Below are 14,838 nucleotides of genomic sequence, written 5' to 3'. Positions count from 1 at the left end.
AGTGGTGCCCTTTACGAGGACATCAGTGATTTTGATTGCAGGAGTGCTTTTGTGACCACAGAATATAGCTAAATGGAGAGTTATTTTTGTGCACTTCAAAGGGATATTGAAGCCTTATTAATTTTAGAGTGATTGTAGATCTTAACAACACCCATGTCTCCTTTCACAGGTGAGAAGCTCTAAAGGACAAGGCTTGAGGGAGAATTAAAAAAGCAAATATTAAAAAAAAGAAAAAAAGAAAATAAATGACATCGCGTTGAAGGGATCTATGAAACCATTTAAAACCTAAAAAAGCCACACAACTTCTACTGAGTAATTAATTATTTTAAAATCATATCAAGCATCTTTGTTTTGCTAGTCAAGAGAATTTAAACTGCTAAAATATCCAGGCCAAGTTCTGTGATTTCCAATGAGATTTTTAACAAGGGTGCTCTCAGGGCTCTGCCTGTGAACGTGTGTGACCGAAGAGAAGGAGGAAGTTCAGGAATGAGGACAATGTATTCCTTGCATCCATTTTTGGTATGTTTTAATTTAAAAAAACCCTGTAAAGGTGCGGTTTTGGTTTGCTTTTTTTGCTAGATTATGTCTAAACCTCATCTTTAGGTGACAGCGTTGTGTGTACGCTGTGCTGTATGGTTTGCTAAGGCTCCTGAGTGCTACACAAGTAAACTAAACAAACAAGAAAAGACATTAAAGCATTCAAGAAATAGACAAATTCTGCTTATTTAATCAAAACCCAGTCAACTATTTTGTGAGGGGGGGAAAAATGTTGATAAAAATAACCCTTTCCATGCTTTTTACAGTACCATTTTGACACTGTCCTCTGTGACCTCTTTGTCTCTAACTTGAAAAGATGTGGATTTGACAGGTGGACTGCTCATGGATTGGCAGGATGGTTGCACTCAGAGACTTGCAGCCAGTGGCTCAGTGTCAGAGTGGGAAGCAGTGCTGAGTGGTGTTTCTCAGGTGCCAGGCCTGGCACTGACACTGTTTAACAGCTTCATCAGGAGCTTGCACAGGGGGATTGAGTGTGCCCTCAGGAAGGTTGCTAAAAATGACCCCAACCTCTGTGGTGTGCTCAACACACAGGAGGGAAGGGATGCCAGCCACAGGGACCTTGAGAGCAGGCCAAGGTCAAGGCTCTGCACGTGGGTTGGGGCAATCCAAAGCATAAATACAGGCTGAGTAATGAGTAGATTGAAAGCAGCCCTGTGGAGAAGAACTTAGGGGTGTTTGTGGATGAAAAACTGAATGTGAGCTGGCAATCTGCCCTTGCAGCCCAAAAAGCTATAACTTGGGTTTCAGAAATCTGAGAAAGCCCAAATGTCTCTATGAAATCTTAAAAAAAAAAAAAAACAAACCCCAAAAACTTAATGAAGACACAGGAAGTAATGAAGTTGCTTTTTGGAAGGTAAGGAAACTTAGAAAATAACTGTTGTGGAAAGGAGTAATTAACAAAGTTAGAATATATTCAGGCAAATGTGGCTTAGCCAGCGTGGGAAGACAGAGCTCAGCTCCACATGCTGCTGAGGTAGCAGAGAAGCTGCTGCAGGCACCATGCTGCTCTAGCGTGGGTGGGATGCTGAAAGCACATCTGTCAAAACTTGGTGTGTGTGGCACACATAGTGCCAGCGAGCCTCAGTGACGTGCAAGCCCAAAAGTGTTTCTGGCCTCCTAGGTGTGTGTGGCAGCAGAGAAAAGCTTGCCAAGCTGTGGTGCTAGAGCAACATTTAAAATAACCATCAAGCTGCCAAAGACCTCAATTTAACTCTCTAACAGTCCTGAACTGGCTTTTTTTGCATAGCTGGGTGTAGAATTACTGAATAACAATCAGGTTGTTCAGGACTCTGGCTAGCTAAATTTTTAATATTCCTTAGCAAGATATTTTCTAACCTTTCAGGCAGCCTGTTCCAGTGTTTGTCTATCCTTATGGTGAATCTTTCTTCCTGATATCTAACTGGAATTTTCTTTGCTGCAGCTTGCTGTCTTGTCTTCCATTCTATCACTGTACACCTCTGAGAAAGGGTATGGCTCCATCTTCTCTGTCCTGTCCCCTTAGGACACCAAAGCCAGAAATAAAACCTCCTCCCAGCCTTCTCTTCTCAAGAAACTTACAGAGAGGAATGAGGTATTTTGGCTGTGTGAGACATGATAAAAATATGTTTCTGCTCAGGAAGTTCTTAGTGCTATACTAAAAGTAAAGATTCCTAAGAGAGCAGTATTTCTGCAGTACAGGAAGAATAGAGGGTGAGGAGGAGGAAGTGAGCCAGAAAGATTTGGCTCAGAATGAAATCCAGAAAGCGTTGTTATGTATTGTTTGTGGGGTTCCAGGGCTCCATAGTTAATGCCTAGTGTCATGCTGGGCTGGTAAGAATCTTAAATACAAGTAAATGCTACACACGTCTGGAACTATTCATTGCATGCTTATATTCCTGTGGGGGTTTTCTAAAGAATGTGCTTAGTTCCTTAAAAAAATGGTTAATATGAATGTTAATATTGGACATTTGTCACTGAGACCATTGTGGACTTGCATTTAGAAAGAAACTTTTCTGTGAGATGCTTTGAAGTTCTGCCAGTTGTATCAAGTAGCACTTCAATGATGATGCAATTCATTTAGTGTGTAAAGTAATAGCAATACCCTGCTGGCCAAGGAGAATCACCCCATGCTGCACAACGGCAGGTGGGCTGCCTCTACTGGATTACAAAACAAACTTTGAACAGTGAAGAGCAAGAAAAGAAGCTACCTCTCAGCTACACAGCTAGCTAAGAGGCAGCAGAAACTTCCTGAACCTTCTCCTGACCAGCAAGACATGTATGACATAAAAATGTATTAGCTACACCATGCTGTACGTAATTTGCTTTATGCTATGACTGGACCAAGTCAAGAAGGTCTTGACCCTATCAAGACACTCTCCTACAAACTATAAAGATAGCAGGTCCTGTTCCAGGACCTGGACCAAGAAGTCATCTCTGCCTCCATCCAGCAATCCCCCATTACTTGTATTCCAGCATCTTGCCCTTCCAGCAAACATCGTGGAGGCTCAAGTTCCCTATAAGAACTGTCTGTGATCTAAAGATCTCCTTGAGTTGTTTAAAGGAGACTCCATTTCCTTGCTCATCCTGACCAGGCAGTCAGGTGCCACACCTCTGCAATGACCACAGGGTCATTTCCAGGTGAGTGCATAGAGAAGAAGCTAGAGCAGACAAGGCCAAACACATTCTACTTGCTGATGAACAAATGACCTGTGGGCTTTAATTCTTGTCTCACTATGCCACCAAAGCCAGCCTCTTTCAGGACACAGTGGTTAACGAAAGCAACAGTGAGATCGATATAGAAGGGATAAAATAGAAGCACAGCTCTGCGGCTGAGTAAAACGTAAATGCATTTACAAACATGAGTAAAGCATGGATAAAAGGTAAACACAATCATCCAGTGACAAAAAAGAAAAACAGTAACAAATCCAAAGAGAGAATGTTGGCTAAGCCGCAAACCAAGCACAGCAAAATGAGAAACACCAGGAAAAATTGCTCTCGGGTCACTGGGTCGCTTCCATTTCCACAGCTGGGCTCCTTCCTGCCATTTCCCTTTATTCAAACATCCTGCAGCATAAAGAGAAGAAAGCAAAGGCAAAAGGTGTGAAGACCAAACCTGGGCACATTGCATGGCTCCTCAGAGTAGCAGACAGGCAATGTTGGCCCATGCCCTCGAGCACTTACATCCACAGAGAGGATATACAATGACTCCATCCTTGCACTCTGCGCTGAACTCCTCGGGGCGTGAAACCTGGCGGTAGGTCCAGTAGCAGCCAAACAAGATGTAGTCCCCAGTGCGGTAGGTGGAAGGGCTCTGCCAGTGGGAGGACTTCAGTGTGATGTGGTTTCTGTCCATGATGCTCTGATCCAACTTGCAGTCCTCTGCAAAAAGTACTTTCGTTATTTGCCTGTAGACCTCCCACTGGACAGCTCTGAAACCTTTGGTACTGGCTGAGTGCCCTTGAGAACCCTTTCCCCAGCAGTCTTTCCATGCTGGTTATGATGTTCTTTGTGGCACTGCCCCTCACCACCAGCACTTTACAGGATCCTCCCACACCCTTGCTCCTTCCCAGGTCCTCCCATGGGAAAGCCACAGGCTTTCACCTTGGCTTCAGCACTAAAAATGAAACAAAACTGTGGCTAAGCTGCAGCTGAAGTGGAGATGACTTACTTGCTGGCTTGCACCGTGGGTATTCTAATGTGCCCTCCACACACTGTACTCTGAATTGGGAAGATGCTGAGTCCTTCATATAACCTCTTTTACACTGAAACTCAACAGTGTCACCCGATGTGGAGTACAGCTTCTTTCTGCTGGACCATCTCAGCTCAATATTGTTTGCATTCATGTCTTCTGCAGATGCTGTACAGGCCACTGGGAAGAGGCAAGAGCAGAATGTGATCACCTCCTACTGAAGCACCACAAGAAACTTTATTTTTTTACATGGAGCTTACAGAAGATGTTTGCATCAAAAAAACATTTCCAGCTGTTTGCTCTGCTCCTGTGTTACTTGTGACAGGAAAGTCATTCACATCTATGCTAAAGGGGGAAAAGCCTATGGCTGAGACCCTGCACACAGCTACGGAGAAGCCTTTTCACTCTGAGAGTCACACAGGACAAGATCGAAGCACATCTGGGGATGTCACCAGACACCATGAACTTCCCTTTGTCTCTTCTGAGATCCCTCCTTCTCTTCTGCTCAGCACTCCTCTGAATTTGTTTCCTCATGGCCATGTCACAGATGCACCCTGGATTTCCCCAGCACTGCCACGCACTCAGACTTATCATCCCCCCTCACAGCCTGCAGTATCCAACTTTGAGAGCCCTGCACAGTGATGGAGGTTCCCTCACACAGCAAAGTTCAGCCCTTCCCCCTTCTCAAATCCACAGCAGCAGAGGGGACTACATGAGCTAGCTTCAAGAAGAAACTTCTGGACGAAATAAGGACTCATTGCTGTTCTTCCCTGGTGGCTGCACAGTGCTGCTGTACAAGTGATGTCTTCAGGACCTAAGAAGACAACTGGAGCAGTCACACAGTCTTTGGCCACTCAGCATGTGCTTCAGCTTACCTAGGCAAACTGGAGGCCTTGTCCACTGGCCATTATTACAGGTGATATTCTGAGATCCTTCCAGGATGTAGAAATCTGGGCATTTGTATGTTAGAGTTGCTCCTTGTGGATATTCTTGCATGGGAAAGGAAAGAAGATCTCCATTTTCAATAACTGGTGGTGGGCCACACTTCCTATTTCTCCCTGGAAGAAAATTCCCACAAGAGTTTAATTGTGATGGAGGCCTGGCCACAAATACTGCTGGACAGTATGTTGGCACAACTCTGAGACCCCCTGGAAAGCAGAGAGAAAACCAAATCCCTGGCAAGTTAAAAATAGCAAGGGTTTCTCATTTGTACCTGTGCCTGACAGCCACCTCCTCCTTGAACTGCCTGAGCAGCAGAAAAGTGGATCTGAATGCAGGTAGTAATGACTGTCACTAAACTACACCACTCTGATCACTAATGGGACAGCCCTTGGGCTTTGTGGTCTGCTTATGGCTGCTGGGGAGGTGCTGTGTGCCACTCCTGAAGCACTGCTTCACAGATTTTTTTGTACCTATTCAAGCAACACACTGCTGTCTGGCCTTCCAACACACCTTGCACTGGGAAATCATCACAGAAGACTCAGATATCTTGGTCCCAGCAGTGAGCCTCTGTACTTGGCACTGTGCTCTAGAGCCACAATATGGAGCCTGGTCTTACTTCACCTTCCTGCTGGGTGGTATTTGACTCAAATGATGAAACTTTCTGTATGCCTAATGAAAACAAATGAGATTATCCAGTGTGCTCATGAAATCTTAGGAGGCACCAACACAGTACCTATGTATGGGCTTACATCAAATTCTACCCTCAGCTGATCTAACAGTTGATTTGATTCCATGGTATTCAATAGTGCAATCCATCACCTCCACTATGTGAACATCAGCTAGCAGAGGAGCTGTGGGCTCTCTTCTCCAATACTGTGTGCAAAATTTCTCACTCTCTTCTCCTCATGCAGGCACAGAAAGTTGATTCCAAGAAGGATGGATCTTAAAATCAGACCTGGCCAGCAACTGCTCTTAGTCTCAGCGTCGTTTTCTCATTGTGGCCATCCTGAGTGAAGTCACCACACAGGCCACTCAGCTGGGGTAAACTCACGTGAATAGATGCTCCAGAAAATGGCTTGTTGCTGACCTTGCCAGATACATTGCAATTGTGCACAAATCTGGAGAAGACTGAGGGGGGATCTGATCAATGTCTGTCAATATCTGAGGGGTGGGTGTCAAGTGGAGGGGACCAAGCTCTTCTCGGCGGAACAAGTAATAAGACTAAGGAACAACAGGTACAAGCCTGAACACAGAAGATTTTACCTCAACATAAGGAGAAACTTCTTTACAGTTAGGAAACTGGAACAGGCTGCCCAGAGAGGTTGTGGAGCCTTCTCTGGAGACTTTCAAAACCCACCTGGATGCATTCCTATGTGGACTACCCTACGTGATCCTGCTTTGGCAGGGCGGGGTTTGGACCCGCTGAACTCTCAAGGTCCCTTCCAACCTCTAATGTACTGTCATACCGTGAAGTAAAGGCTACCAAGTCAGCTTCATGACAGTGTCACTGACAGGTGAGAGCATCCCTATGACGAGAGAGAGAACTTACCTTTGCACTTTGGCAGCTCTGTCCAGGTGCCATTGTGACAGGCTACGGCAGCAGCCCCGCTCATCTCAAAACCTTGCCAGCACTGATAGCGAGCACTCTCCCCAGGCAAATACCTTGCCTTTTTAGCACCTTGGACTATGCCACCAGCAATTTCTGGAGGAGGTTCACATGTTATATCTGAAAAGACAGACTGCAGCAGTCATTGAGGCAGTCATTGAGGCATTCCCCAATATGGCCATCAGTTAAAGGTAACAACTTGGTTACAATTTCTGTCCAGGTTTTCCTTCTCAGCTGTGTCACAGCTCCAAGAGTTCACTACAGAGAAAGCAATAAGGTGTGACAGTGGCAGGAGATGGCAGGGTCAGTGAGAGCTTCTAGAAGCTATACTTTACAGCACAAGAAGCCACAGCAGCTTGCTTTCATGCCCTGGAGATCACAGAGGTAGCAGCTGAGCTGGTTGTTCTGCTGAACTACAGAACTCTTGTCAGCTTGCACTGCTCAGGGGTGGGTAAGCACAGTCAGCTCTGTGGAGGTGTGTAAAAGCCAAGCAGCACTTGCTCACCCTGCAGCCACAGATTTGTGTCTGAGGATGGGAGCACAGCTTCCTTGTCACAGAGACACTCTTCCAGTTCCATAGCCTTAGCAGATATTGCATGATCTTGATCTGAGTCTCTGCTGGGATCTGCATTGGTTAGAGTGGAGCCCTAGAGGAGACGAGCTCTTTCTCTCCCCTGCTGCTTCTTCCATTCAGAGACTACCTGACAGGTTTGAACAGAACAGATGAGCCCTTACTTGTCTTTCTACTGAAGGACTCTGGGGAAATGGCAGTATTATATGGAGCATGATAGAGCAGCACATTTTGGGCCCTGCTTCTTCAAGATGTTTTCCCTGATGATGAAAATATTGCCAATATTTCTAGAAGCATCAAGCTAAATTCAAGTGCTGTGCAAGGAAGCAATAGTAAGTTCAAAGTTGGGGTACACAAAGGAAATAGAAGTGAAAAAGGTAAAGTCTTTAGGTAAACAAACTGTCCCTTCTGTGCTAGCAGGCAAGATTACAGCACCGATTCCTACCTCTGCAAGTTGGTGGTTTTGACCATTCACCATTTGTACAAGTGATATAATTTCTACCCATCACTTGAAAATGGCTTCCACATTCATAGTACACTCTGGCACCTGGTAGATACCTCTCCTGTCGAGTGCTTCTGATGTCAGCATTGGGAATTTCAGGTGGATCTCCACACCTAACATCTGAAAAGAGAGGTGCATTTAAGAACAGGAGTGCAGCAATATGACAATCCCAGCACACTGCATTCTGGAGCACCAGTTCCTGATGAGCAGAAGCAGTATGTGAAACGCAGAATGTTCTCTACAGGCAGAGAATGCTTCTCCTGCAGTGCTTTACCACACAGTGCTGATTTTGTCTAGAGCAACTAGAAAGAGAAAAGGAGTTGCAGAGTTAGCTGAATATGCACATTGGTGCTGTCCAGCATTGTGTGCCAAAGGGCTGGAGAGCGAAGTGTTTTCTTTGCTATTTAAAGGCAACTTTCAGCCACTGCCACTCTTAGTGAAGTAAAACCAAGAGCTGTTACTCTGCCAGTTACCTCCTCCTTTGCTGCCAGTATCCATTCCTCCATAGCCCTCTGCTTTCCTGATTTCAGCAGAGGGTTTAGTTTCATCTACTAGCTTCTGCCCACAGGGGACAGGGTTTCTTTGCTGGATCTACCCTGCTTGTTTCTCAGGAGCCAGAAACATAGCTGTTGTAGCAGCCCATTCAAAGCAAGTCACCTGTTGGCTCTATTGGCCTGACTCACCTGCATGCCTGAGCTGACATTGTTTTAATTCACAGCATGGAAAACTAAGAAGGATCATAAAGTACTTAGGAGTGGAACCTATACCTTCACAGAAGGGTGGTGCTGTCCAATTTCCTTCTCTGCAAATAATTTCGGGAGAACCAACAATCAGGAACCCTGTATCACAGTGGTAGTGAATTGTTTCACCAGCCTCATAAGTTTCTTTGTGTCTGCCCTCAGTCTGAGCATTGGCAACCTTTGGAATACTTCCACATGGCATTTCTGAAAAGATAGAGAAAGCTGATGCTTGTGCTAATGTGATACACATAGAATGAGCACAGTGCTTCCACCAAACATGCTTGAGGGCTTCTGTGCCTTTCTACACCAAAGTGGTTTCCATCACTGAAGCATTAAAGCAATTCCAGTGGGCTCTGCAGAGAAAAGATCCTTGGATTGTGAGAATTCACCCAGGCCTCACCTGGCAGAGACATGAAATGAACAAATATTGCAAGAATACAAAGGAATATTTAAAAAGTAAAATGCACTACAAAGGTCAGTCTTGCATCCAGGCAGGATTGTTCTGAAGATATCCATAAGGGATGACAAAGTTCCACCGCAGACTATGGAGTTACCAGCCCTTGCTAGTCAACCTTCAGTTTAAAATTCTTTCCAATTTCATTGCTGAATGCATTAAAAAAAATAAGTAATTTTTTATGTTACCTAAGCATGTAGGAGCTGAAGTCCAGTTTCCCATAGAACAAGTTATCACTGATGGTCCATTGAACGTGTATCCAGAATGAGGAACATACTTTAACCTAGCACCAGCCAGATAAATTGTTTTCCCATTTTTTTTAATTTTCAAGTGTTGAGTTTCCAGGCTGGAAACATCAGCACATTCTGGAGGTTGTGGTGGCAAACATGATCTTGCTAAAAAGATACAGAAAACACAGATAATTAATAATGCAAGACAATTAATATTTCAGTGATACATGCTATCTACAACTGAGGAAAAAAAAAAAGATAACATCATCTAAATATAACCTAAATGGTTTTAAGGGAAAATTAAGAAGTATCTAAGATACACAAACCGAACCTTCTCTCTTCTTTCCTTCCCACATGAGATTTCTGTCTTTTCCTTTGAACCCAATTTTCCCGTTCATACCGAAGAGATACAGTTAAGAGCATAGAGAACTGGGAAAAATTAACAAGCAGAGGAATGGAAGAGATATATGACCTTGTTTTGAGAGCCTGACAATAAGTTTCTAGAATATTGGCTATTAAACTTTTCCACCATTCAGAAATCTGTACCAATATCATGAGCAGTTTTCTGATCACACCATGAAAATGAGAACAGATGAAGTATTATAATATTTTCCCTGATACATACAATGGATTAAATCTCTATGAAGCCCTCTTGTCAGGGCTATCCCAATGCCACCTTCTCTTATACTGCTGTAGAGTGGGTGAACTGAAATTGCATTTTATATGTGCTTTAAATTAATTAGTCAATTAGGTTTTATTGGCTGACCCATTAAGTTGAAAGATTCTGTTTGCACTGAATTCTACAATTCAAAAGACCTAACTGTAGTCCAAGTTCCTATTTGGTAACTTTTCAGTATTTTTTGGTTATTTTTCTCTATGTCTGCCACTCAACAGCACAAATGGAGGACTCACAGGCAACGCAAAAGAAGAGCTGCCATGTGGCATTGGAATTTTGCAGATGTGGTTGGTATGTGCACATCAGTGGTCCTGTGGTCAGTGGTCAGCACACCAGCTGGCACCTCATTGGTCCTGTGCTCAACTATCTCCAAATCATTCCTGAAAACACTTTATTCTACCTCTTAATGAACTTTTGCTTGCAAGATATTATAACATGTGATATTATAACATGTGATATTATAACATGTGATATTATAACATGTGATATTATAAAACAACTGGATTACAGATTTCTTGGAATAGATGGCCTGAATTATGCCTTATTATTTATATTCTTATTACAGGAAGAAGCCAAAAAAAGAAAAGGAGAAAAAATGAAGACTCTTGCTACTACAAATAAATAATAAAATATACTGATTTTTTTTGTCCCCCCACTAGGATACTATTAAAGGTCCCCAGTCAAAACTAAGACTCTGTACTGCAATATATGAAACAATAAAATAAACACAGCTCTTGAGGGACTAGTTGGAAGTTTTCTATGCCATGTGAGGTAAATCTGTGTAAATAAAAACACTGCCCAGCAGTTGGTTAACTCAACTTTCTCTAGCAACTTAATTTCTGCTGCTTTTCTGCAGTTACCTCTTCCTGAAATGACATGCTCCTGCTGCTGATGCACAGAAATTCACAATAAACCAAAGAGAAAGCAAGAATCCACTACTGACCCACGCAGTGAGGTGGTGATTGCCATTTCCCTTCTACACACGTTATTTCCTTGGCACCGATGAGCTGGAAATTCTCCAGACATGAAAAAGAGATTTTACTCCCATTCTTGTAATTTCTTCCCACTGTTATCTTTTGAGCACCAGGCACCTGGGGTGGAGGTGGGCACAGAGTCTTCTCAGCTAAGGACAAACGGTCATATTATAATAGAGCATAAGATAAAGTGTAAGAGTGCAGCACAGATTACGACACAACCAAGAAATTGCTGGTGTTAGATAACACCTCAGCAGCTAGCTGAACATTTAATAATTATCATGATTATTTTGTTCTGCTTCAGAAACACCAGAGCTGCCTTTAGCTGCTTATATGCATTCAGACTCACAGAAAAGACAGTCACAGTTGCCTATACAAATGGAGCTTCTTGTAGTCCCTCCTTTCCCTCACGCATCACCACAGAATCTTGTGTGCCTTCCCTGTCCTCTCTCTATGCTGAACTAATTTGGGAGATCTGGACCAACCTCTGGGGTCCTCTTAATTTTGCTGTTGTGCTTCTTTTCATATCTAGCTTATAACAGAGATAAAAGGAAACAAAGTTTAGTTTTGCATCTCAAGGAACAAAAGGGCTGCTTCCACCAAAGGAAAGAAAAAGGTAAAGAAGGTAAATCTAGGAAGGAGGGAGGCTCTTGATCATGGTTTATTGCCTCTAGTGGTTCCAGAAAGCTGAGAAGGTAGGGACTCTTGGTTTCTTATTTTTAGAAAGGTGATTGCCACTCTGGGTTCTTCTCCCACTTTCACACATCATTTCCCGACTGCAGCATAATCAAAGCAGCCAATGAGGCAGTGATTACAATCACACCTCCTACACGAAGGGCAGTCTCTGCTAGGTCTGTGCTTCTGAATTGGACAACTCCAGGCTTTTTTTCTTCATTTTGATAGGAAGCAATTAGAAACAATAGAAGGGAAAAGAAAAGGGGGAAAAAAAAAATCAGGAACTGAAAAGTTTTGAAAGTTTACAGGAAATAGAAGAATCTTAACTGGAGATTGAGCTATGGGCTACACTCATTTGCACCAGGGTAAAGCCCTGTAGAAGAACTAAGTTGAAACTGCATCTTATCTTACATCAGAAGTGACAGAACAGAGATGATTAAGTCTGCCTCACTTATTTTAGTGTGTCTCTAAACCTGCTTAACTGTTCAAATGATTCCCCTGATTATTCATGACCACCCATTACCATCTAATCAAGTAAGCATATACATATATAAGCTTGGGAGCATTTCTGTTTCAGACTAATGGCATAGCAACACTAAGAAGCTTTAGCCCTGAGCAAGGATCATTCACAGGATCACAAGAAGTTAGGGGTTGAAAGAGACCTCAGGATATCATTGAGTCCAACCCCCCTGCCAGAGCAGGACCATAGAATCTAGCACAGGTCGCACAAGAATGCGTCCAGATGGGTCTTGAAAGTCTCCAGGGAAGGAGACTCCACAACCTCTCTGGGCAGCCTGTTCCTCACAGTGAAGAAGTTCCTCCTCGTGTTGAGGTGGAACCCCCTGTGCTATAGTTTATATCCATTACCCCTCCTCCTATCCCAGGGTGGGGTGCAAGTGAGCAGAGCTTGTCCCCTTCCTCTTGACCCCCAGCCCTCAAATATTTGTAAACTTTTATTAAATCCCCTCTCAGTCTTCTCCTCTCCAGACTAAACAGCCCCAGGGCTCTCAGCCTCTCCTCATCAGGCAGTGCTCTAGTCCATTCATCATCCCTGTAGCCCTCTATTGGACTCTCTCGAGTAGGTCCCTGTCTCTCTTGAACTGGGGAGCCCAAAACTGGACAAATTCCTACATAAAAAGAACAAACTGCATGCAAATGTAAAAACATACCTGCACATTCAATCTCTGGTGACCACTTTCCAGATACACAAGTGGCCTGTTTAGTGCTCTTGTCAGCTGCTGTGCATGTATAACGTATAACTGCAGGGAGCTCGCTCTCCGCTCTCGGCTTTGAAGCACGACGGTCATGCACCAGCTGAACATGCCTGGGAACGGCACACTGAGGATATGGATCTGAGAAAAAAATAAATCAACAAAAAGAGCTAAATAACAGATTTGGTTCAGATAATACATCCATACACATTCACTGATGAAGAGGTCACATCAGCTTCCTCATGAATGCCCAGGTGAAAGTAGTTTTTTTCTTTACTGCAGTTCGCAATCAGTACTCAGATGTCTAGATTACAGCAACAGAATGATATTTTTGTTCCAGTTAGGTAAAGCAGAGACTGTTCCCACTCACAAAGCAATCATTTTTATGTTACAGAATCACAGAATCAACCAGGGTGGAAGAGACCTCCAAGATCACCAAGTCCAACTGATTACCCAACCCTATCTAATCAACTAGATCATGGCACTGAGTGCCTCATCCAGGCTTTTCTTAAACACCTCCAGGGACATCGACTCCACCACCTCCCTGGGCAGCCCATTCCAATGGCCAATCTCTCTGGGAAGACTTCTTTTTAAGATCAAGCCTAAACTTCCCCCTGCACAGCTTGAGACTGTGTCCTCTTGCTGACAGGATCCATTTGCTGAGTGCAGCAAATAATATCAAAGCTAAGCATTCTTTTCTTCCCTAAAATCTTCTTTTGCTTGTAGAAACAGGAGCATATGGGAAGTACTACTCCACAGCAAATATTCATCAGGTGTCAATTTCTTGTGGAAGTGTCCCTGTGTCCTCCACTGGTGATTCTGAGAGTCAGAACAGAAGCTGCTAGTGAAAGATAATGACGTTCTGTTTTGTGCCAGACTCAGTCCTTAACATAAGTGTAAATAAAAGGTACAGTGTACTCAAATAACTGAAGAATATAAAATCATTTCTGAAGAAAGGGGGAAGATCAAGACTTGGATATATCATACACTATATTCTCTTAAAGATAAGTGAAGTATTAGAGTAATTTATCCCAGATAAGACTCCTTTCTTGCTTTTTGCCTTAAATTACTGACTCAAATATTATTTACTTTTTCTTTTTCTTCAGAAAAAGCTCTGTTTTATATCTTTTTAAAAGACATTCTTTTCTTCCAGCAAAACAAAATGGGAATATGAGAAAAACAAAACAAATCAAAACACCAAACCAAAACTACTGTTCAGAAATAAAAAGGACTAATCCACATAAAAATAGTAAGGATGGGATAAGCCTCACACATTGTGGCTATTAACATGATTTTTAATTCCCAGTAGGATTTTTAAAAAGCAAAGTAGTATGCAGAGACATAAAGCTACAAGTAATTAATGAAACATGAACACCACTATATTGCAGGCATGTGTCAGGGCTTCTGAAAGGTGTTACTAGGAAGGAGCACTGGAAAATGGCTAAAAGCCACTATACATCAGAGATGTACTCTCCTGTTTGATACATTCCCATTGTGCAAGTGTAATTTCTTTCCCCAAGCTACAGAGAGTGCTCACAAAGTTATTTGTGGAGAGTCTTTCCAGGATGAAGGACATGTTCACATAAGGAGTAAACAGAAGTCCCCTTGGATAGATGAGACTCTGGTAATATATTGATAGCTGAAGCCCTTAAAGTTTTGAATACAACTATGTCATGTTCCAGTCTGAAGTACTATGGAAACATTATGGAAACAGATTACCAGCACAGAGGGGGAAAGGCTTCCATTCCCCATTAAGACATCTTATTTTCTTTCCCCTAGAGTTCCGGTAGCGTTGTTCACAGCCACAAATTACTTCATCCCCATGGGAAAACTGGGGCTGGTCTTGCTGATAAAGAACAACGTTGGGAAGAGAGGAAGGTGATCTGCAGGGCATTTTGTCTTCTGTTAAAAAGAGCAGAAGCAGTTGACAGTAATGGAGTCACGTATGAATAGTTGGAAGAACTTAAAAATATTTGGTGAATCAAACCTACTCCCATTAATGGTAACAACTACATTTCAACACAGTTGGAGC

General features: G+C 43.1%; 1 protein-coding gene across 1 annotated transcript in view; it reads right to left on the bottom strand.

Moving 5' to 3' along the window:
- Positions 1-3,251: 3,251 nt before the first annotated feature.
- Positions 3,252-14,838, bottom strand: part of CFH (complement factor H) — a 35,600-nt gene continuing 24,013 nt past the window's right edge. The window contains exons 14-24 of the mRNA XM_054383956.1: positions 14,526-14,708; positions 12,765-12,947; positions 10,890-11,069; positions 9,229-9,435; positions 8,614-8,790; positions 7,790-7,966; positions 6,717-6,893; positions 5,101-5,283; positions 4,205-4,405; positions 3,718-3,915; positions 3,252-3,600 (exon numbers count right to left, since the gene is read on the bottom strand). Of these exons, the coding sequence (XP_054239931.1) occupies positions 3,599-3,600; positions 3,718-3,915; positions 4,205-4,405; positions 5,101-5,283; positions 6,717-6,893; positions 7,790-7,966; positions 8,614-8,790; positions 9,229-9,435; positions 10,890-11,069; positions 12,765-12,947; positions 14,526-14,708 (1,868 nt within the window). The 3' untranslated portion in view covers positions 3,252-3,598. The remainder of the gene's footprint in view (positions 3,601-3,717; positions 3,916-4,204; positions 4,406-5,100; positions 5,284-6,716; positions 6,894-7,789; positions 7,967-8,613; positions 8,791-9,228; positions 9,436-10,889; positions 11,070-12,764; positions 12,948-14,525; positions 14,709-14,838) is intronic.

This window comes from Indicator indicator, chromosome 10 (genome assembly GCF_027791375.1).
Source record: "Indicator indicator isolate 239-I01 chromosome 10, UM_Iind_1.1, whole genome shotgun sequence".
Taxonomy (NCBI): domain Eukaryota; kingdom Metazoa; phylum Chordata; class Aves; order Piciformes; family Indicatoridae; genus Indicator; species Indicator indicator.
This window is presented reverse-complemented; position numbering and strand designations above follow the sequence as displayed.